General features: G+C 48.1%; 1 protein-coding gene across 10 annotated transcripts in view; it reads left to right on the plus strand.

The window, feature by feature from the left end:
- Positions 1-7,663: 7,663 nt before the first annotated feature.
- Positions 7,664-20,328, plus strand: part of PPP2R5C (protein phosphatase 2 regulatory subunit B'gamma) — a 169,297-nt gene continuing 156,632 nt past the window's right edge. For 6 of the 10 annotated variants that reach the window (XM_015144498.3, XM_015144501.3, XM_077941760.1 and 3 more), the window contains exons 1-2: positions 8,915-9,123; positions 10,119-10,184. In XM_015144498.3, the coding sequence (XP_014999984.1) occupies positions 9,097-9,123; positions 10,119-10,184 (93 nt within the window). In that variant the 5' untranslated portion in view covers positions 8,915-9,096. Of the gene's footprint in view, positions 7,819-8,914; positions 9,124-9,397; positions 9,470-9,573; positions 9,601-10,118; positions 10,185-20,328 lie in introns of those variants that run through there. The other 4 variants (XM_015144500.3, XM_077941757.1, XM_028851847.2 and 1 more) reach the window with 4 other exon arrangements.

Genomic DNA, 20,328 nt, shown 5'->3' on the forward strand with positions numbered 1-20,328 from the left:
TGTTGTTTCTCTATACTTTGTCTCTGTGTCTTATTTCTTTTCTCAGTCTCTCGTCCCACCTGATGAGATATACCCACAGGTGTGGAGGGGCAGGCCACCCCTTCAACCTTGTATGTGATTGGTAGCAATATAAAATGGTGCAGGCTCTGTAGAAAATAGTATGGAGGCTCCTCAAAAAATTTAAAATAGAATTACCATATGATCCAGGAATTCCACTTCTGGGTATAATATGGTTTGGCTTTGTGTCCCTACCCAAATCTCATGTAAAATTGTAATCCCCACATGCTGGAGGATGGGCCTGGTGGGAGGTGACTGAATCATGGGGTTGTATTTCCCCCTTGTTGTTCTTGTGATAGTGAGTTCTCACGAGATCTGGTTGTTCAAAAGTGTGTAGCACCTCCCCCTTCTCTCTCTCTCTCCTGCCACCATATGAAGACGTGTTTGCTTCCCCTTCACCCTTCTGCCATGATTGTAAGTTTCGTGAGCCGCCCCGTCCCAGTCATGCCTTCTGTACAGCCTGCAGAACTGTGAGTCAATTAAATCTATTTTCTTTATAAATTACCCAGTCTCCGGTAGCTCTTTACAGCATTGTGAGAATGAACTAATCCAGGGTGTATACACAAAAGAATTGAAAGCAGGATCTCAAAAAGATATTTGCACATCCATATTACCAGTATGGAGTGAGACCACCACTTCTCCTGCTGACCTTCCCTTCTTCGCCACCACCCCCTCCCTGTTTCCCTAGTTTATAAGACAAGAGAAAAAGGAGAAAGCGAAAAGTTGGAAAGAAACAGAAATAAGATAAATAGCAGGACGACCTGAGCACCATCACCCGGCCCTGGTGGTTAAAATAATAATAATAATATTAACCCATGACCAAAACTACTTGTGTTATCTGTGAATTACAGACATTGTATGAGAAATCACTGTAAAACTTTTGGTTCTGTTAACTGATGCATGTGGCCCCCAGTCACATTCCCCATGCTTGCTCAATCTATCGTAACCCTTTCATGTGGACCCCGTAGAGTCGTAAGCCCTTAAAAGGGCCAGGAATTTCTTTCTCAGGGAGCTTGGCTCTTAAGACACAAGTCTGCCGAAGCTCCCAGCCAAATAAACCTCTTCCTTCTTTAATCCGGTGTCTGATGAGTTTTGTCTGTGGCTCATCCTGCTACAATAGCAGCATTATTCACAATAGCCAAGAGGTGGAAGCATCCAAAGTGTCCATCTACAGATGAATGAATAAAGAATACAATACATGAATATTCATACAATGGAATATCAGCCTTAAAAAGGAAGGAAATTCTGACATATACTACAACATGGATGAACCTTGAGGATATTATGCTAAGTGAAATAAGCCAATCGCAAAATGACAAATACTGCATAATTCCACATTTGAGGCACCTGGAGTAGTCAGTCATTGAGACAGAAAGTAGAATGGTGGTTGCCAGGGGCTGGAGAGGGGCAATGAGGAGCGGTTTGGTTGGAACAGATATCAGTTTGTGAAGATGAAAGTTCCATAGGTGGATGGTGGTGATGTTTGCACAACAACGTGAATGCACTTAATGTCTTAGAACTATACACTTAAAAATGTTAAGATGGTAAATTTTATGCTGTATGTATTTTGTCATAATTCTACAAAATTAAAGGCAGTTTCATTAGTTCTCTGTTATAACTTGGATGCCAGTTCATGCAGAAAGGCAATCTCTTCAGGTCTGCCAGGATGGAGTGGTGACCTGGAAGAGAATCCTGTTCACTGGAGCAGGGGGCTGCTCTCTTTCGAAGATGCAGTGGAGGTTTTCTCTTTCTCCACATGAAGGGGAGGAAAGATGACAATGGCAGGGGGTGGGGGATAGGCAGTGAAGTGCATTCAGCAAACTGTGGAGTTCCATCCAGACCAAGAAATTCTCCTTAAATGAAGTCTGTGGCACAGTTCTGGCTTCCATGCCCACTGTCTTCTGTGATGCTCTTGGTAACCAGCAGAGAGGGCAGGGCATGTTGTGTCACATCTGCTTTTCGTGAGTTTAGACCAGGGGTTCTCCACCTCGGCACTAGTGTCTTTTGGGCCAGAGGATTCTGTTGTGTGTGGCTGTCCTGTGCATTGTTGGATGTATAGTGGCATCCCTGGTTTCTACCCACTAGATGCTGGTAGCCCTCCCCCCGACCCAGTTGTGACAATCAAAAATGTCTCCCGACATCACCAGTGTCCCCTGGGGGGCAGAATCACTCCTGTTTCAGAACCATTAGGTTAAAGGTTTTGAGACGCACACAGAGTCTGCACAAACCCAAGTCTTCTAATTCCAGATCTCCCATTCTGCCATGACACCAAGTTATTCTCCACCTAAGGCCCCCTTGACAGCCACTCCCCACCCTTCTCCTCCCTAGAGCAGGACATCAAGGGATGCCTCACTGGGCTTCCCGGCTCTCTGGCTCAAGTGGGTCAGCAAAATGGGAGCCACTGGTGAGAGAGAGGAGGGGAGAAGCGAGAGGGTGGGGTGTGTCTTCACCTGTCCTAGCCTCCATCCCTGCACACCGATGGGGACTATGACAATGAGTTGGCTACACCAGGCTTTGGCATGACCTCTGCCTCCCTCTGCCCAGTGAGGCCTGGGAACAAGGACAGCTCCCACAGCCACTGCCCCTGCCTGCTTCCCACTCCCTCGTCCCTGGCGTGGCCTTTGCATGCCTCTGTGCATGGACCTTTGATTCATTTATTTCCAATTAAATCCTCTGACTGGGTCATCTGTTCCAGCCTATTAAAACCATCACCCAAACTTAGGACAAGAACTGAAAGTCAGCAGGTGAACACGCTGCAGCTGATTATCCACACCCTCCCTTCCAGCAAGCTCTCTGCTGCTCTATTGAATACGTCTCCTCTCTGAAAGCCCCCAATCCTGCTCGCTAATGCTCTTATGGTGCGCTTCTCCCGCCACCGTGGGTTAAGTTATTTCTGTCCTGTCTTATCTCCTCCACTGGACTTGGGGATTTGGGAGGAAAAAAGAAAGGGATTGTATTTCACTCCATGTATATGAAAATGAATTATTTTGTGTTGTTTTCCATTTTTCTTCAATACTTGGATACAAAATTGTATTAAGACATTTTTAGAATTATTTTGAACTTCCACAGTTTTTAGAATAATCTATGAAATTTTCAGTTTTTGAAACTTTCACAGATTTCTTTCTACCTTTTGGATCTCATTGGGAAAGTACTCCAGGCACCTGCAGCATTTATTCCCATCTGTTGGGGACTAACTGGCTCGCGGCATTTTTTCAAAGCTCTACAGGGGCCAAACAAGATGCCTGGCTTAATCTAATAAGCTCTCTAGGTGCCCTTGTGCCTGAAAGTACTAACTTTTGGGTATTTTCTTGGACTCCTCAGAACCAAATGGCACCTCACTTCAAATCATGGTCCACTTGTTAAACTTACTGAGTGCTTGATACATGCCCAGAGTGTAATCCGCACTCAATATATGGATAATTAATTCAAATGTAATCTGACTTAACATACTCTGTACTCCAACTCTGCAGACAAATTTGTAGTGGAAGGAGTCTGGTGCATGAATAAATAGATACAAATTCAGTACAAAATACGTGTTTCATGACATTTTCGTGGAAAGGAAGTGAGGAAAGTTGGGAGGAGCAGATGTGATGAACATCTAGTTTTTGGGGAGGCCTCAGGGATGCCCGAAAGGAAGTCACTACCCAATCCAGGTAGCCCTGGTCTAGGAGAGGTGAGGAGGAGGGGCTGGGGAGCTAGTGATACAGACAGAGGCGGGCCCATAAGCACACTACAAAGCTGGAGAAAGACAGCAGTTAAAGAAAAGTGGCATAAAGTCAGAAAAAAGTCTGAGATGCAACAGTGTCTTGCTCTGTCACCCAGGCTGGAGTTCAGCGGCATGATCACGGCTCACTGCAGCCTCTATCTGCAGTGATGGCTCAAGCAATCCTCCTGCCTCAGCTTCCTGAGTGGCTGGGACCACAGATGCATGCCACAACGCCCAGGCTGCTCTTGAACTTCTGGGCTCAAGGAATCCTCCCAGCTTGGCCTCCCAAAGTGCTGGGATTATAGGTGTCAGCTACCACACCCAGCTAGAATTAGTTTCTTTAAACGCTAGGCACTGAGTCACACAGAATGCCTGAGACATGATCATTGCCCCTAGGAAACTCAGCTGAAAATCCAAGTATGCAAGACTGCCTGGATGCCCAGAAGGCCTAGGAACATCAAGAAACCTAAGTCCATGGGCCGGGGTCTGTGAGAGCCAAGAGAGAAGGCTTTCTGGGCAGGGTGACCAAAGTTGTAGCCTGGCGGGCAGGGCAGATCCACACCAGCCTCAGAGGAACAGGCAGGGCCAGCTGTGCTGCAGGCATCTTCATAGAGAAGACGCAGGAAGGGTTTCTGAGGGCAGACGCAGGGAAGGGTGCAGGGCTGATTCTGAGTCAAGGGCCACCTTCTCTCTGCGCTGCTCATATGCACCACTTATGTTATCCAGAGCGAAGCAGTGAACATTGTAGGGCTGTGGCTGGTGGCTGCAGTGAGGCCAAAGACCTCAGTCCTGTGGGAACCTCTCTGATCCTCCAGAGACCTCAGGGGCACAAATAAAGCAATCCAACGTACAGAGAAGACAGACATGGAAAAAGTATGTTTGGGTTTTTAGAGACTGTATTAGTCCATTCTTGCATCACTATACACAAATACCTGAGATTGGGTAATTTATAAAGAAAAGAGGTTTAATTGGCTCATGGTTCTGCAAGCTGTACAGGAAGCATGGTGCTGGCATCTGCTCGGCTTCTAAGGTGAAGCCTCAGGGAGTTTTCACTCAAGGTGGAAGGCAAAGGGGGAGCAGGCACTTCACATGGTGAAAGCAGGCTCAAGGTGGGGGGAGGTGCCACATACTTTTAAACAACTAGATCTCATGTGAACTCCAAGCGAGAGCTCACTTATCACCAAAGGGATGGCCCAAGCCATTCATGAGGCATCTGCCTCCATGATCCAAACACCTCCCAGCAGGCCCACCTCCCACATCAGGGATTACATTTCAACATGGGATCTGGGTGGGGATAAATATCCTAACTATATCAGGGACCATCTCAAAAAAGTGTCACAGAAGAGCAGGGGTTGGAAGAAAAGGAGTTTTGTGTGAATGCGAGCAGTGCCTTCATGCACATGGAATGTGGGGCCATCCTGGAAGAGGTAACCCTCAGCCACACACACAAGAACGCACCCAAGTGTGTGTGCACACACATGCACAGCCACATGATGGCTTTATATCCCATCTCAATAGCCTGTCCTGAATCCCTTCTTTTGGAAGCAGGAGCTATATCTATCTTTAGCGTTCCTGTAAATACCACAGCACTCAGGACACTGCATGAAACCCAGTGTCTTCTAGAGCAGTCAGTAACTGTCATTAAAGATGGTCCTCCCTAACGTGGGCAGATGAAGCCAGTCCAATGGCCGGCGAGGTACACATGCAGGTGTACAGGCAATGGTGTTGAGTCAGATTTCTCTGGTTGCTATAGTTTCAAGGTCACTGGATGGTAACTAGGCAGCTTTGCTGGTACCTTGTCCCTGTGCTTTCCCTCAAACTCTAAACTGACCTGAGAAACCCCTAACCTGACATGCAACTAGTCCTCTATGCTATGTTTCCAGTTGCCATCTTGGACACCTCTACCTACCTTTTGCGGACACAGCGATGTGTCCCAAACTGCAGTCTTGTTCCCTTGCAAACATGCCCTCCACTTGCATCCCTTCCTCACCATTCACTGTGCTGCCCAAACTACAAGCATGAGCATTCGCCTTTTATTCTCGATTCTGGCTCTCTGTCGCGTCAGCAATCCTTCCCCGTGTTGCTGTGGAGATGCTTCCCCGGCACCTACCTGAACCATAGCTGGATGCTGATTGCTCTTTCTGCCTCCTGCTTTTACTCCCACCCTCACCTCCTTCTCCACACTCCTACCACCGATGTCTTCTAAAATGCAAATGTGAGTACATCACTCCCCACTGCAGTATCTGTCAGTGACCCTGAAATGCATTCAAAAAGAAGTACAATATGTTGGCAAGGTCTACCAGTCTTAATTCAGCGTCGTTGTTCCTTCAGTCTCATCTCTGGCCATAACAAAACGTCCTGTGCAGTGCTCTGTCATGCTTCCAAGCCTGACCCCCCTCATCCCAGTCCTGCAGATTTGTCACATGTCATGTCCTTCTGATTGCTGGTTTTCTTCTGTTTCCATGCAAGCATGTGAATTCTTTGAGGACAAGGGTAGTGCCTTGTTCACCATGAAATTTCTGGCATCATGCTTTGCACATAATAGTTATCCAGGCCGGGCGTGGTGGCTCACGCCTGTAATCCCAGCACTTTGGGAGGCCGAGGTGGGCAGATCACAAGGTCAGGAGATCGAGACCATGGTGAAACCCCGTCTCTACTAAAAATAGAAAAAATTAGCCGGGCGCAGGGGCGGGCGCCTGTAGTCCCAGCTACTCGGGAGGCTGAGGCAGGAGAATGGCGTGAACCCGGGAGGCGGAGCTTGCAGTGAGCCGAGATTGCGCCACTGCACTCCAGCCTGGGCGACAGAGCGAGACTCCGTCTCAAAAAAAAAAAAAAAAAAAAAAAAAAAATAGTTATCCAACAAATGTGGGTCGAATGAATGAATTGTATGCAACACCGGATCAGGAGCTATGATACAAGTATTTTGGTGGCATAGGCTTGTCTCAGAGAAGCCTCTAAGCCTCCCTAAGAGTTCATGGCCATAAACCAATAGTTTCAGAGCTACTCCTTTTTTGATATGGATATATCTTGGGCTTATTAAATTGAAAGCATATATTTTATTTTTAAAATGTTATTAAGTTAACTAGGGGCATCGCTCCATCCTCAAAATTGTTTTGGAGACACCATTAACCCACCTAAATTATTAATTTTAAAAAAAGCCATTTATTCCACACAAATAGCTGTTTGAGGCTGTCCTGCTTACCTACAGATACTCGTCTAAGAGCCCATAGACATTCAGACACCCGCAAACACAACTTACTTTCTGGACCTCCCACAACATTCCTCACTTTAGATCTTTTTTTTCTTATCCCCTGTCTTTCAGCTTTCCCATTGCAGAACTGCTGAGAATAATCGAAAATGCTCTGCCTGGCAACTTCCAAGAACAAAACCCCAGGGACTAAGAGAACGCGATGATTTTTAAGCTGCCAGTTAAGATGTAGCTCCTTCATCATCACAGGTGAAGCACCAATGCCTCTCGCACGTGAAATCCGTACACTCCTAGTCTTACTACCTAATGCATTTCCGCAATCCGGGACGCCTGTCATTAGCGTCTCCAATAGTTGTGGGAACGAGGTGGACTGCGGAAGTACTGTATTAAAAAGTTAACGTTTTTCCCTGGGACACCCCCTCCTCACAGCTATTAACGAGGGGAGAGAAATCAGGTGACTCCCAGTCATCATGCAGAGGTTTCCTTACCATTTACGATCCAGTCAAATTAAAGAATAAAAATAAAATCCTATTGGCGCAGCGGCCACCAAGTGTTCGAGGCCTGGCCTCGGTGGGCGGGGCCGAGGCCGGAGGAGAGGGGCTGCACGAGTGGGCGTGACCTCGCGGAAGGAGCTGCGGAGGGCGGGGCCAACGGGGAGCCGCGGGGCTGTCGGGTGGGTGGGACCTCGCCGGAAGAGCTGCGGAGGGCGGGACCAACCAGGAAAGGGCGGGGCTGTCGGGTAGGCGGGACCTTACGAGAGAAACTGCGGAGGGCGGGACCAACTAGGGAGGGACGGGCCTGTCGGATGGGCGGGACCTCGAGGGAGGATCTACGGACGGTGGAGCTGGTGAGGGGAGGGGCTATTCAAGAGGAGGAGCTGGTCGAGGGGAGGGGCTGGTCGAGGGGAGGGGTTGGTCGAGGGGAGGGGTTGGTCGAGGGGAGGGGTTGGTCGAGGGGAGGGGTTGGTCGAGGGGAGGAGCCGGTCGAGAGGAGGGGCCGGTCGAGGGGAGGGGCCGGTCGGGGGGAGGGGCCGGTCGAGGGGAAGGGCTGGTCGAGGGGAGGGGAGGGGTTGGGGGCTGGTTGAGGGGAGGGGAGGGCAGGGAAGGGGAGGGGAGGGGAGAGGTTGGGGGCTGGTTGAGGGGAGGAGAGAGGAGGGGAGGGGAGGGGAGGGGTTGGGGGCTGGTTGAGGGGAGGAGAGGGAGGGAGGGGAGGAGAGGGAGGGAGGGGAGGAGAGGGAGGGAGGGGAGGAGAGGGAGGGAGGGGAGGAGAGGGAGGGAGGGGAGGAGAGGGAGGGAGGGGAGGAGAGGGAGGGAGGGGAGGGGAGGCGGGGCCTAGCGGGGTCCCGCGAAACAGCCGCTCTCTCGGTTCCCGGGCCTCTCTGTGCGCCTCAGTGCAAAGCGTGCGGGGCACTCTTGACTGCAGCGAGACCTGCGGCGGTGAGGGGGCGAGGCCAGGAGGCCGCGGTTCACGCCTCGCCGGCTGCAGAAGTTGTTGCCATACATTTCAAATGTGCATTTCCTACGTCTCACGCTCTGTCTTGCGCCTCCACAGCGGGCCACGGCCCTATCACCGCAATCGCAGCCACACGCTCCCTCCCCTGACTTGGCTCGGCTCTGCTCTGCGGCCAGGCCCGTGCCCTGAGGCCGCGGCCTGCCTTAGGCCGGCTCGCGGCGACTCGCGACGGAGAGCGCGGGTGTGAACGGGTCGCGCGGAGAGGGTGGGGGGAGCGGGGAGCGTTAGGGCACGTGGGGGCGCGTCGACCAATGGCAGGGCGCTGTTGAGGGCAGCGGGGCGGGCCCGGGCGCGGGGGCGGGGTGAGAGGCGAGCGGGCGGGGCGGGGCGGCCGGCCGGGGGTGGGGAGGGGCGGGGCGGGCCGGCCGGGGGAGGGGCGGAGAGACGCCGCCGCCGCTGCCGCCGCCGCCGCCGCCGCCGCCGCGGCTGCCGCAGCCTTTGGGAGCCTGGAAAAGGGGAAGCGAGAGCGAGCGAACGACTCAGTCCCCGGGCGGCGGCGGCGGCGGCGGCGGCGGCGGCGGCCGCGGGGGCGCGACGGCCGGGGTGGGGGCGCTGCTGCTGCGGGGGCAGGCGGCGGCAGGGGCGGCGGCGGCGGAGGTGGCCCGCTCCAGCCATGCCGAATAAAAACAAGAAGGAGAAAGTGAGTCCGGGCCCGGCCGCGGGACGGAGGTAGCGGGGAGGGACTGCCGCGGGAGGGCGCGACGGCACCGGGATCCTGCGCCCGGGCCCCGGCTCAGCCTCCCCGCCCGACACCGCGGGCTCCCCGTCCCCGAGGGCGGCCGGGCCAGGCATCCCCTGGCTTCTCTCGCCCTCAAGCCTGGTGGGGGCGGGGAGCCCGGGGATCGCGCCGGAACCGCGGGGCCCAGGCCCGGGCCGCGGGGACCTTCGTGACGGGCCGGGGTTGAGCGTGGAGGGAGGGCGCGGCCCGGGGAGAGGGTCGGAGGGGCGCCGGCCCCCGACAGCGCGCCGTGGGCCTGGGCGGGCAGGTGCGGCCGCCGAGGGGTTTCGCAGCCTCGCAGTCTCCCGGAAAGGAGCTTCAGGGATGGGGGCTGTAGACTCCTGGGGAGGGACCCCTGGACGGGGGAAAGGGAGCGGGAAGGGACCCCGCTGAAAGCTGGTAAGGAATTCTGTGCCGCCCCAGAGGGACGCTGTGAGGCTCTCAAACACTATTATTATCCTGGGTGGCGGCGGCGGTGAGGGCTGCGAGCAAGGGTGCTGCGTTTGCATTCGAGGGGGGCGGGTATGTTTCTGCTTCAGGTGGAGCTCTGTAGCGTTTCATTATCACCCCAGAAATCCTCACTCATAGGGTTTAGGGTGGGAAGGAAGAAAGGGATGTGATATGGATCTCAAAATGCCAGAAGCACTGTGTAAAATTGGATATATCTGTTTTCTGCTTGAAGTTTTCAACCTCAAATGCAGATAAAACGAAAGGAATCTGAATTGGGGGTGGGGGGCATTGCACTGTTGGAATCCTAAACAATGTGATATAGAATTTCCTAATGGGATGAATTAAAAATATCAGAAGCTCTAGTTAAGTTGTATAAATAAATCACTTTTAAAACTGCATTTGGCTTATCTGATATTTACCTGTCTAAAAAGTGAGAAGACTAATTGCCTTTGCTTGATGTTTACCAGGAATCACCAAAAGCAGGAAAGAGTGGAAAAAGTTCAAAAGAAGGACAAGACACAGTAGAATCAGAGGTAACTGTCATCAAATATTGACTTTGTATTTCATACACAGCTTTTAACTTAAGGTAGAAAAACTGAGAGTGATAAAGCCTAGAATCTTCTAAAATGCTTCTCTCTGTGAGGTTTTTTTTTTTTGTGGTGTCTTTCATAACCCTCAATTTTAGTTGTTTAGGTATTTACTGTTTTGCTTTGGAAAACTATTAATGATTTTATGAAAATTGTGCTTGCCTATGGAGTTGGTTTGTGGGTCTTTTGGGGGTATTTTGTTTGTTTGTTTTTGAGACTGGGTCTCACTTTGTCACCCAGGCTGGAGTGCAGTGGCTCAATCTCTGCTCACTGCTACCCCTCACCTCCCAGGCTCAAGTGATCCTCTTACCTCAGCCTCCCAAGTAGCTGGGACCACAGGCACATGCCACCACATGCAGCTAATTTTTTTTTTAATGGAGTCTCACTCTGCCACCCAGGCTGGAGTGCAGTGGCTCGATCTCAGCTCACTGCAACTTCTGCCTCCTGAGTCCAAGCGATTCTCCTGCCTCAGCCTCCTGAGTAGCTGGGATTACAGGTGCCCACCACCATGCCCGGCTAATTTTTGTATTTTTATTAGAGATGGGGTTTCACCATGTTGGTCAGGCTGGTCTTGAACTCCTGACCTCGTGACCTGCCCACCTCAGCCTCCCAAAGTGCTGGAATTATAGGCCTGAGCCACTGTGCCCAGCCTGGAACTGGTATTTTTAAGTTCATTTCCCACACCTCAAACCCAGCAGCCCTCCTGTATAGGTTGGTGTTATGGGGTCTATGGTGGGTGTTGCTATGTTGCTTTTAGCTTTAGGGTCATCCCCCGCCACCGCCACTTCTTTGCAAGCTGCCAGGCGACTCAGTGGTTGGTTCTTTTTCTTCCATCACCTTTGTTTTCCTTCATACTATCTCTGCTACTGACGTCCTGGGCTAGCTCCCTATTTCTGTTGATGATTCCTTGGCCTCTTTCCCCCGTAATGTTGGTATTTGAAAAATTTACCTGATTTTGATATGTTATTGTTGTTCACATTCTGTATGTGTGTGTGTGCACGCCTGCGTGCGTGCACGGGCGTGCATTGGCCACTTGTGAATTTCTTTGCCTCTTGGCTTTGGCCTCATTGAGGAACAGCTGGAATGCCAAGTGAGGACTGCATCTACTTGAACAAGGTTGATACTGTTCCTTCACACCGTGAAGTGCCTTCAGAGGATTTGCAGAGTCACCACTTTCCTTTGCCTTTTCTTCCTTGTGATTTATTGTTGAACTGGAGCACCTGGGGCCAAGGGTTCAGGAGCTGCGTGGACCCAGGCAGAGCTGATGGGTCCTTTTGAATCCATGGGTAGCAGATAATTGGCTTAATAGAGTGTCATTTCTCCAGAGCTGGATCATTGAGGTCCCAGTCTTATCACAAACGACATTTATTTGCCAGTGTCAGACTTCCTCCTGTAAGCCAAATTAGAATGAGTTCAGTTCTGTCTGGGAAGCACAGTGAACTGGCGATGATCTGCAGTGGACTTTTTTTTAGCTCTGCGTTCTCTCTTTTCTATCACTTGGTGTATTCTGAACCTCCCTCCTCTTCAGCAGGTGGTTTATTCCAGCAAATCTGTTGCCCTCCCCAAAGCAAAAAGCAGAAATCCAAAAGGTTCCTTAAATGTCAATAGTTAGGATCATTTGTGCCAGTCTGTCCCTCCCTGTCTTTATAGCAGACAACTGAGGTTTACTATGCCATGCTTGGATTTCACTTGCTTATTTCTTCCCTGTCACCCTTTTGACTAAATTCGTTTAGATGAAGACGAAACGTAGGTGCTTCATGGAGGTGTATGCGATATGCCTTTTTTTTTTTTTTTTTGGTCTTTTGATCTTTCATTAAAACTGCTAAGATTTCTTCTCCCCATAACTTTCTTGCTAACGTACCTATATCCTCTTACTTTAGGGATAGGAGCATCAGTGTGTATATTTCATTTATTCCTATTTTTAGTAGGAAGATCCTGGCTGTAAGGATGAATAATGTTAAGTTTAAACCTGAAAAGTCTGTCAGTAACTCAAAGATACCAAAACCACTACTATGTGAAATGTGTGTTTTGAAAGCAGTTTGCCAGCCATGTAAGACCTGCGGTGTAGCCTGCAGTGCCTGAGTATGATGCCCCACTTGTCTTTTTGTATTTTTTCTAGTGCTACTGTCTAAGAGCTGGAGCTACAGAGCTTGAAATTACCACTGAAAAATACTGAAATGTTGGGCCCTTCACTGCTTCCTTATAAGGATACCAGAGGCAACATGGCATATTAAGCTTGACACTTGGCAGATCACTGTGTAAATTGTTTTTCAGGAATACAAATTGGGACACTTCTGTTCATTTGACCTTTGAGTTGACCCTTAACTTTTTTATTATTGTTTTTTTTCCCCTCAGTCTTCAGCTGACTGCTTCACTTCTAGTTCCACCCACTTACCAAATATGATTGACTCATGCAGGTGAATTAAACCATTATTGCACACTTTTTCCCTCTCCTCTCTTTCAGTATTACTCTTAACTTGAATATTTTAACCTGAACGGTTTAAATAGGCTTGACAGTCCCATGCTGCTTTCAAGCCCTTTTATTTTATTTTATTTTATTTTTGAGACCGAGTTTTGCTCTTGTTCCCATGCTGAAGTGCAATGGCGTGATCTTGGCTCACTGCAGCCTCCACCTCCCGGGTTCAAGTGATCCTCCTGCCTCAGCCTCCCAAGTAGCTGGGATTACAGGTTCCCGCCACCATGCCCAGCTAATTTATGTGTGTGTGTGTGTGTGTAGTTTTAGTAGAGACAGGGTTTTACCATGTTGGCCAGGCTAGTCTCAAACTCCTGACCTCAGGTGATCCGCCCACCTCAGCATCCCAAAGTGCTGGGATTACAGATGTGAGTCACCACGCCCAGCCCCTTTCAAGCCTTTTAACATCATGTCACCTTCACAATGAGCAGTTGCTCCCATTACCCAGTGAACTCACCTTCTGATGGGACAGTTACCCTACTTGGGGCTTCACAGCCTTAAGAGATGTGCAAAGCAGGGACCTGCCCAGGGCAGAGCAGCCAGACGGCATGGAAATAATCCCAACAGAGAAAGCATTCAAGAAGCTGGCCTCTGATTGACGTAACACACTACTTCAAGTATATGGCAAATCCGTATAATAAAATCCTGCCTGGCTATTCTTCAGCCTCATAGAAAGCAAGAAAGCAGGTGGCGTATGTTGCAGAACAATTCTTGGGTAGAACAAGGGGATATTTGATGGTTTGGGTTTTTCAGTAAGAAAGATAAAGTCCTGGAGTATAGGATAGAGTGGTAGAGTGGAAAATATTTCAGCCTGGGGGTTAGAAAATAAACATGCCGATTCTTGCTTTGTCATAAATGATGTCACCTAATTTGTGTGACCCTGTTTTCTCATCCCTAAAATGATTGGATGAGTTTAAGATTAGGCTCTTTTTAAATGTATGGGACAGATGGGGTGCTATCCTTCTTGAAAGACATTTTCCCTGCAGGTATGGCAGGCTGTATCTTTCAGTGTAGCAAAATTCTGTCAAAGGTCATAACTGCTGCCCTGTAACTTTTGCCTTATTCTAGAAACTTCTCTTTGAATGACATGTGTTGGTACATGTTTCTTCTCTTTCAGATAGAATGGTTAATTTTGACTTGTTGCTTATGTACATGTGTCCTGGAAATAAAAGTTTCTTCCCACTCCTTATTGCTGATTTATTTCATAGGAAGTCTAAGGAACGAGGCAACAAGTGGGCTCATGGGTCACCTGAAGTTGGAAAATTCTGTGGAGATTAACAAAGGAGACTCACTTTTGAGCATCTGTTCTCAGTGTAACATTCAAATCTGTGGAAACATAACTAGGCACATTTTCTGATTATTTGGAATGTTAATAAATTGCTCTGAGATTCCTCAAGTCCATTTTGTAAGATCAGACCATAGGTGGGTGTTGTTTCTTTTAAGTTTGTGTACTGTGTCCAATGTTACATTTTTAAAAGTGTTCATGCTTTTTGTAAAGTGATTTGTTTTAAACACATTAAAGGTTGTTTGAGTATTGTCATGTATTTTACACCTGCTTCAGCTGAGTTTTGTTTGAAAGTCTCTACAGCAACTCTTACATAATATCTGTTGCTGAAGAGAAAGAACAATCCTAGCTAGCTTTGCCACCTTCTACCTTTAGTAACAACTTTTTTCCTGTTATAATCTCTCCCTTTACATTCCGGTGCCACCACTCTGATGGTCTAGACCTAGGGAGACTGACAGTCGCCTCGGGTCGCATAGGCGCTAGGCGAGGAGTAATTTTTTTAGAAATTAAAACTGAAATTTAAAAAATATTTATCTAATAATACACCCATTAAATGTTAACAACATTTTTATGAAAAATATCTTTGCAAGAAATACTCCTTCTTTTCACAGTCTCTGTAGCAAGTTTTCACCTGAGTTAGTGGGAGGAAGACAAGGACAGTCCTTTTGTTCGGTATGACCCCTCCAAGGAGGGCTCCTGGCACCCTGCAGGCTCACTTCCGAGCTTGGGGCTTGCGCTGGAACCTCCCATGCCTTCGCTGCCATCAGTCTTTTCCCAACTTTTTCCATATAACCCTAAGCTGAACTTCAGTGAAACCCAGAGAAGACCAAGAGAAATAATACTTTAAAATCTTTTTGAAATTCATATGTAATGATTATGGAGCAAATGGAATCCTTTGCTTTTAATTGCCGCGTCTTGGCTCACTCTTCCCAGCGCCTCCCCATGGTCTTTCTTTAGAGCCCAGGGGCATGGGAAAGAGGTGCTGCAGGGCGGATCCATCCCCGCAGCCACTGCAGCCGCAGCGCAGCCCTGAGCTTTGGGGTTGTTAGCAAGCAGCTGTCCTGAGCTTGCTGCCCTTGGGGCATGAGAGAGTGGTGGGTTCTTCCTTAAGTGGCTCCCTCCTCTAGCCCCCATTCCCGTCCTACATCACAAGCTGCAAGGTCGGTAGACCCCAGGTACCTCCTTTGTGACCTCCACCGCTCTAGACCAAGGGTTCCAATCGGAATACTTGACTGTGGGGCCAGATGTTTTGTCGCGGGGCTGCCCAGTGGCCCTGTACTTTGTAGGACACTCACCAGCGTCCCGGGCCTTACCCCTCAATGCCAGTGGCCCACGGCCCCCACCAAGTGTGACGACCAAAATGCCTCCAGACATTGCCTAACATCTCCTGGAGGATCAAATCGCCCCCTGTTGAGCCACTGCACTATGGAGTATGTACATTTGCTTACAAACCATGCCTGGCACATATACATCTCAGCATTGTATTTCCTTTAGAACAGCAGTGAGTGCTTACACAGAAGGGGGATCACTCCTTTATACTCTTCAAAATGATCGAGTACCCCAAAGAGCTTTTATTTAGTGGGTTATGTATATATACTGATATTTTTCCTTAGAAATTAAAGCTGAAAGTTTTTAAATAGTTCAGCTAATAATAACAATAACACCCATCACATGTCGGCATAAAAAACATTTATGTGGAAAGAATTTTTTTTTTAATTTGCTGAGAAAAGTGGCATGGCTCTGTTTTTGCAAATCTCTTTAACATCTGGCTCTGTCGAAGGTAGCTGTCTGCCCCTGCACGCAAGCTGTTCTGATTTTGTATGTGTAGCCTGTGAAAAACTCCCCATAATGACACTTTAAAGGGCAAATCACGTCTTCATGTTATCATAAAAGCAGTTTTGACCTTGTGGACCCCTGAAAGGGTCAAGGGACACCCTCCGGTCCCCAGACCACACTTTGAGAACCACTGTTTTAGAATACTCTTCCCCCATCCTCTGCTGGCCATCTGACTCCTTTCATCGTTTTTTTTTGTGTGTGGGTTTTTTTTTTTTTTTTTTTTTTTTTTTTTGGAGATGGAGTCTCGCTGTGTCACCCAGGCTGGAGTGCAGTGGCGCAATCTTGGCTCACTGCAAGTTCTGCCTCCCAGGTTCATGCCATTCTCCTGCCTCAGCCTCCCAAGTAGCTGGGACTACAGGCGCCTGCCACCACACCCAGCTCATTTTTTTGTGTTTTTAGTAGAGATGGGGTTTCACCATGTTAGCCAGGATGGTCTGGATCGCCTGACCTCGTGATCTGCCCTCCTCATCTGCCCTCCTCAGCCTCCCAAAGTGCTGGGATTATAGGCATGAGCCACCGTGCCCGGCCCCTTTCATCTTTGTAGCTCCAACTTAAGCTCATCTATCCAGAAATGTCAGTGAAGCTGTTTCTCACCATCTTGGACTGTGCGTTTTCCATCTTTTAAATGCTTATAGCAATTACTTACTAGACCAGTGGCTGGCTGTGCATAGTTCTCTGCCACGTATACTGTGTTAGATGACCTTTGTTCCCCTGTGACTTGCCTTCCTAGCTAGATTCAGTCCTCGAAGGCATCAGTTGAGTTTGATTCTGCTTTGATCTTGCCGTATATATTAGGACCTAGAGTCGAGAAGTATTGAGTTGGTGGGTTCTGAAAGTACTGAAAAGGAGAGCTTCAAATCAGTTAGGTTGCTGATTTTTCTGATACTGTAAATTAGCAACAACAATAAAACAACTTGTTTATTAAGAGGCTTATATATCACTTTTTTGATCCAATAAGGGAATTTTAATGTAGAATTTTTATTCAGTGTAATTCATTTTAAATAAATAACATTATTCTAAAGCAGAAGATTATGGTATTTAGGTCTTTTTCTAATGTCTTGTGAAAAATTTAAAAACTAGAGTATTTTGGTTTTTTCTTAGTTTTCTTTTACATACTTAGTGGAAAAAAGTGTAGTCTCATAAGATCATGGTTAAAAGGTCAGTGGTAAAAAGTATAACCTCATAAGATCTTATTTTAATTAAAGCATTTCAAAATAGGATTTCCATTTAAATACAGTTACGCATCGCTTAATGAGGGGGGTACATTCGGAGAGCTCCGCTGTTAGGCGATGTTGTCATTTTGTAAACATGATGGCATGTGCTTAACACAAACAGGTGGTACAGTCTGCTACACACCTAGGGCCTAGGGAATAGCCTGTCACTCCAGGCTACACACCTGTGCAGCATGTCATTGTATTGAACCCTGTAGGCACCTGTAACACAATGGCAAGCATTTGTGTATCTAAACATAGAAAAGATACCATAAAAATATGGTGTTATAATCGAAGGCACCAGCATCATTTGTGCAGTCTGTTGTTAAATGTTGGTATGTGGCAGTGACTGTAAAGGTTTCCCTGTGATCTTTTGTGCTTTGTATATCTTAATTTAAATTTATTTTGGGAATGTTTCTCAGAGCATAGTTACATATCTATTTAATGTGTTTTATAAGATAGGTTTTGTTTTGAGCACGTCTTGTTCTGTGCGAGCACTGTGTTGAGGATTGAGGAGATAAAAAAGAATAAGGAAGTATTGACCTGTTAGGAACGGAAGTATTGGCCGTTCCCATCATTTTTGAAGTGTAGCACCTGTTGCTTCTGGACATCCAGTATACTTAGGAGTAACTTGGCCCCCATTCAGTTAGATCTTGTTGTCCTTGAGTGGATGGGACAAGATGGAAGCCATTTCATGTAAAGAGCCACCTGGAGTTTTGGGTGAGAAAATCAGATGCTTTAAAGCATCTAAGCAGACACAGGCTCACCACTAAATTATGGAGCTCCAGAAAGCCAGTGGATCCTAGGGTGTGTATTATGGTTAAGGCCAGTAGATAAGATCAGCATTCCTCTCCCTCTTTCAGTAAAAGCTTCGCTACAGTATATGCAATTCTAGAAAGAGCTCATCAAGCAAATGATATGAAATCTGAAGTTTTCCAGTTCAAGAAAGATGCTCAAAGTTGCTACATTAAAGCAACAGCAAGGTGAACAGCAGCTTATGGCCCTGCCATGTGATGGTGGAAGGGTTTCCACCTGCATCCTTAGCAGAGCTGAGTGAGTCCGTCTGCCACCAACATGAAATGCGGTGATGTTTTCCTAAATCACAGGAAGATTCATCTGGAATATTTCCATTTGAAGACAGGTCTTCAGTGTTTCCTAAAACACTGGGTACCTGCCGAAGGGCAGGGCACAGCGGTGTCTGGTTTAGCACAACGTCCTATCTAAGCACCTCGCACGTTCCTATCAGTGTGTTGTGTTAAGCAGAGACTCTCCAGTGCTCCTGCAGTGAAACAAGTGCTGCTTCCCAAACCCAGACAACATTGTCATCTTCATGTTCTCCACCTGGGGGAGTGAGAGAACAAGCCTGGAAATTAAGCTCTCCAGAAGGGGAAAAAATTGCTTTATTAAGGACATTTGGCTTTTTCTTCATCTTGTGTGTGTGTGTGTGTGTGTGTTTGAGATGGAGTCTCACACTGTCACCCAGACTGGAGTGCAGTGGCGCGATCTTGGCTCACCACAACCTCCGCCTCCCGGATTCAAGCTGTTCTCCTGCCCCAGCCTCCCAAGTAGCTGGGATTACAGGTGCGTGCCACCACACTGTCTGGTATATGTTTTTTTAATATAAGATTGAGCGGCTGGGCGCGGTGGCTCATGCCTATAATCCCAGCAATTTGGGAGGCCCAGGCGGGTGGGTCACGAGGTCAGGAGTTCAAGACCAGCCTGGCCATGATGGTGAAACCCCATCTCCTCTAAAACTACAAAAATTAGCTGGGCGCAGTGGCAGGCACCTGTAATCCCAGCTACTCGGGAGGCTGAGGCATGAGAATCGCTTGAACCTGGGAGGCAGAGGTTGCAGTGAGCTGAGATCGCACCACTATACTCCAGCCTGGGTGACAGAGTGAGACTCCACCTCAACAGCAACAACAACAAAAATGGCCCTCAAGAGATTAATTTCAGATACCCTGCAGCCTGCAGGTGTTAGCTCTGACCAAGGGCTGGCATTGCCCAGTAGTAAAATCAAAGTACTAAGGGGCTCTGAAGGGGTTAGACCTGCCCTGGCCAAGATGTTCATTGTTTGCTGCATATGGCTATTTTAAATTTAAATTTAAATTAATGAAAGTTAAAATTATGTAAATAATTCAGTCCCTCAGTTGCACAGGCCACATTTCAGATGCTCAGTAGCCACATGTGGCCAGCAGCTACTCTGTGGACCAGCAGATGTGGAACATTTGCAGCTTCACAGAAAGTTCTGTTGGACAGAGCTACTTCAGACCCTAACAGTATTTTCCAAAATAATTCTTATGTGAGTGTATTTAATTTAGTTTAACGTATTTTGTTAGCTATCACTCTTCATATGAAATATCAAATTTAAGGTTAAATTTAAAGGAAGAGAAGGCATATATTGGCAAAAGAGAAGAGCGAGAAGAAGAGGGAGTGTGTGGTGAGATGGGAGGGAGGCCCTGTCTGCTGTTTGGTCTGTGGTTGGCCTACACCTGATACCCATATGAGAAAGACTGCATTGCCCATAAGAGTGGGACCTGGACAGACCCAAGAGCGGTTAAGACCTTTTGTCCTCCTAGTCTTTTATAGACATTTTCTCTTATTTATTTATTTATTTTGGGGCCAAAACACACATGGTTAAAAAATACAGTAATACAGCTGGGTGCAGTGGCTCACGCCTGTAATCCTAGCACTTTGGGAGGCCGAGTCGGGCGGATCACCTAAGGTCAGGAGTTCAAGACCAGCCTGGCCAACATGGTGAAACCCCATCTCTACTAAAAATTTTTTTAAAAAAATAAAAAATAAAATTAGCCAAGCGCGGTGGCATGTGCCTGCTGTCCCAGCTATTCAGCAGGCTGAGGCAGGAGAATCCCTTGAACCCGGGAGGCAGAGGTTGCAATGAGCCAAGATTGCACCACTGCACTCCAGCCTGGGTGACAGAGTGCAACTCCGTCTCAAAAAATAAATAGATAAATAAATAAATAATACGGAAATCAAGGTTCTCCCTTCATCTTCCTCCCGTTCTCAGACCTGCTTCACAGAGCACAGCCGCTTTGACTGTCCTGCTGATTAGGAATGGGGCCACTGTCCAGATCAGGGAAGCTGTGCAGTGTGGCAGAGGCTGGGCTCTGGAGTCAGGTCCCCCTTCTGTCCCCTGGAGGGATCATACCCTCTCTCTGTATCATGTTCCTGTTTATCTTGGCTGTTTTCTCTGACATTGCGGCTTCCCTCCAGGGGATTCCTTCATTCTTAGTCAGCCAGCGGGTTCATTCTGAGATCCGGCAT

This window comes from Macaca mulatta, chromosome 7 (assembly GCF_049350105.2).
Source record: "Macaca mulatta isolate MMU2019108-1 chromosome 7, T2T-MMU8v2.0, whole genome shotgun sequence".
In the NCBI taxonomy this organism is placed as follows: domain Eukaryota; kingdom Metazoa; phylum Chordata; class Mammalia; order Primates; family Cercopithecidae; genus Macaca; species Macaca mulatta.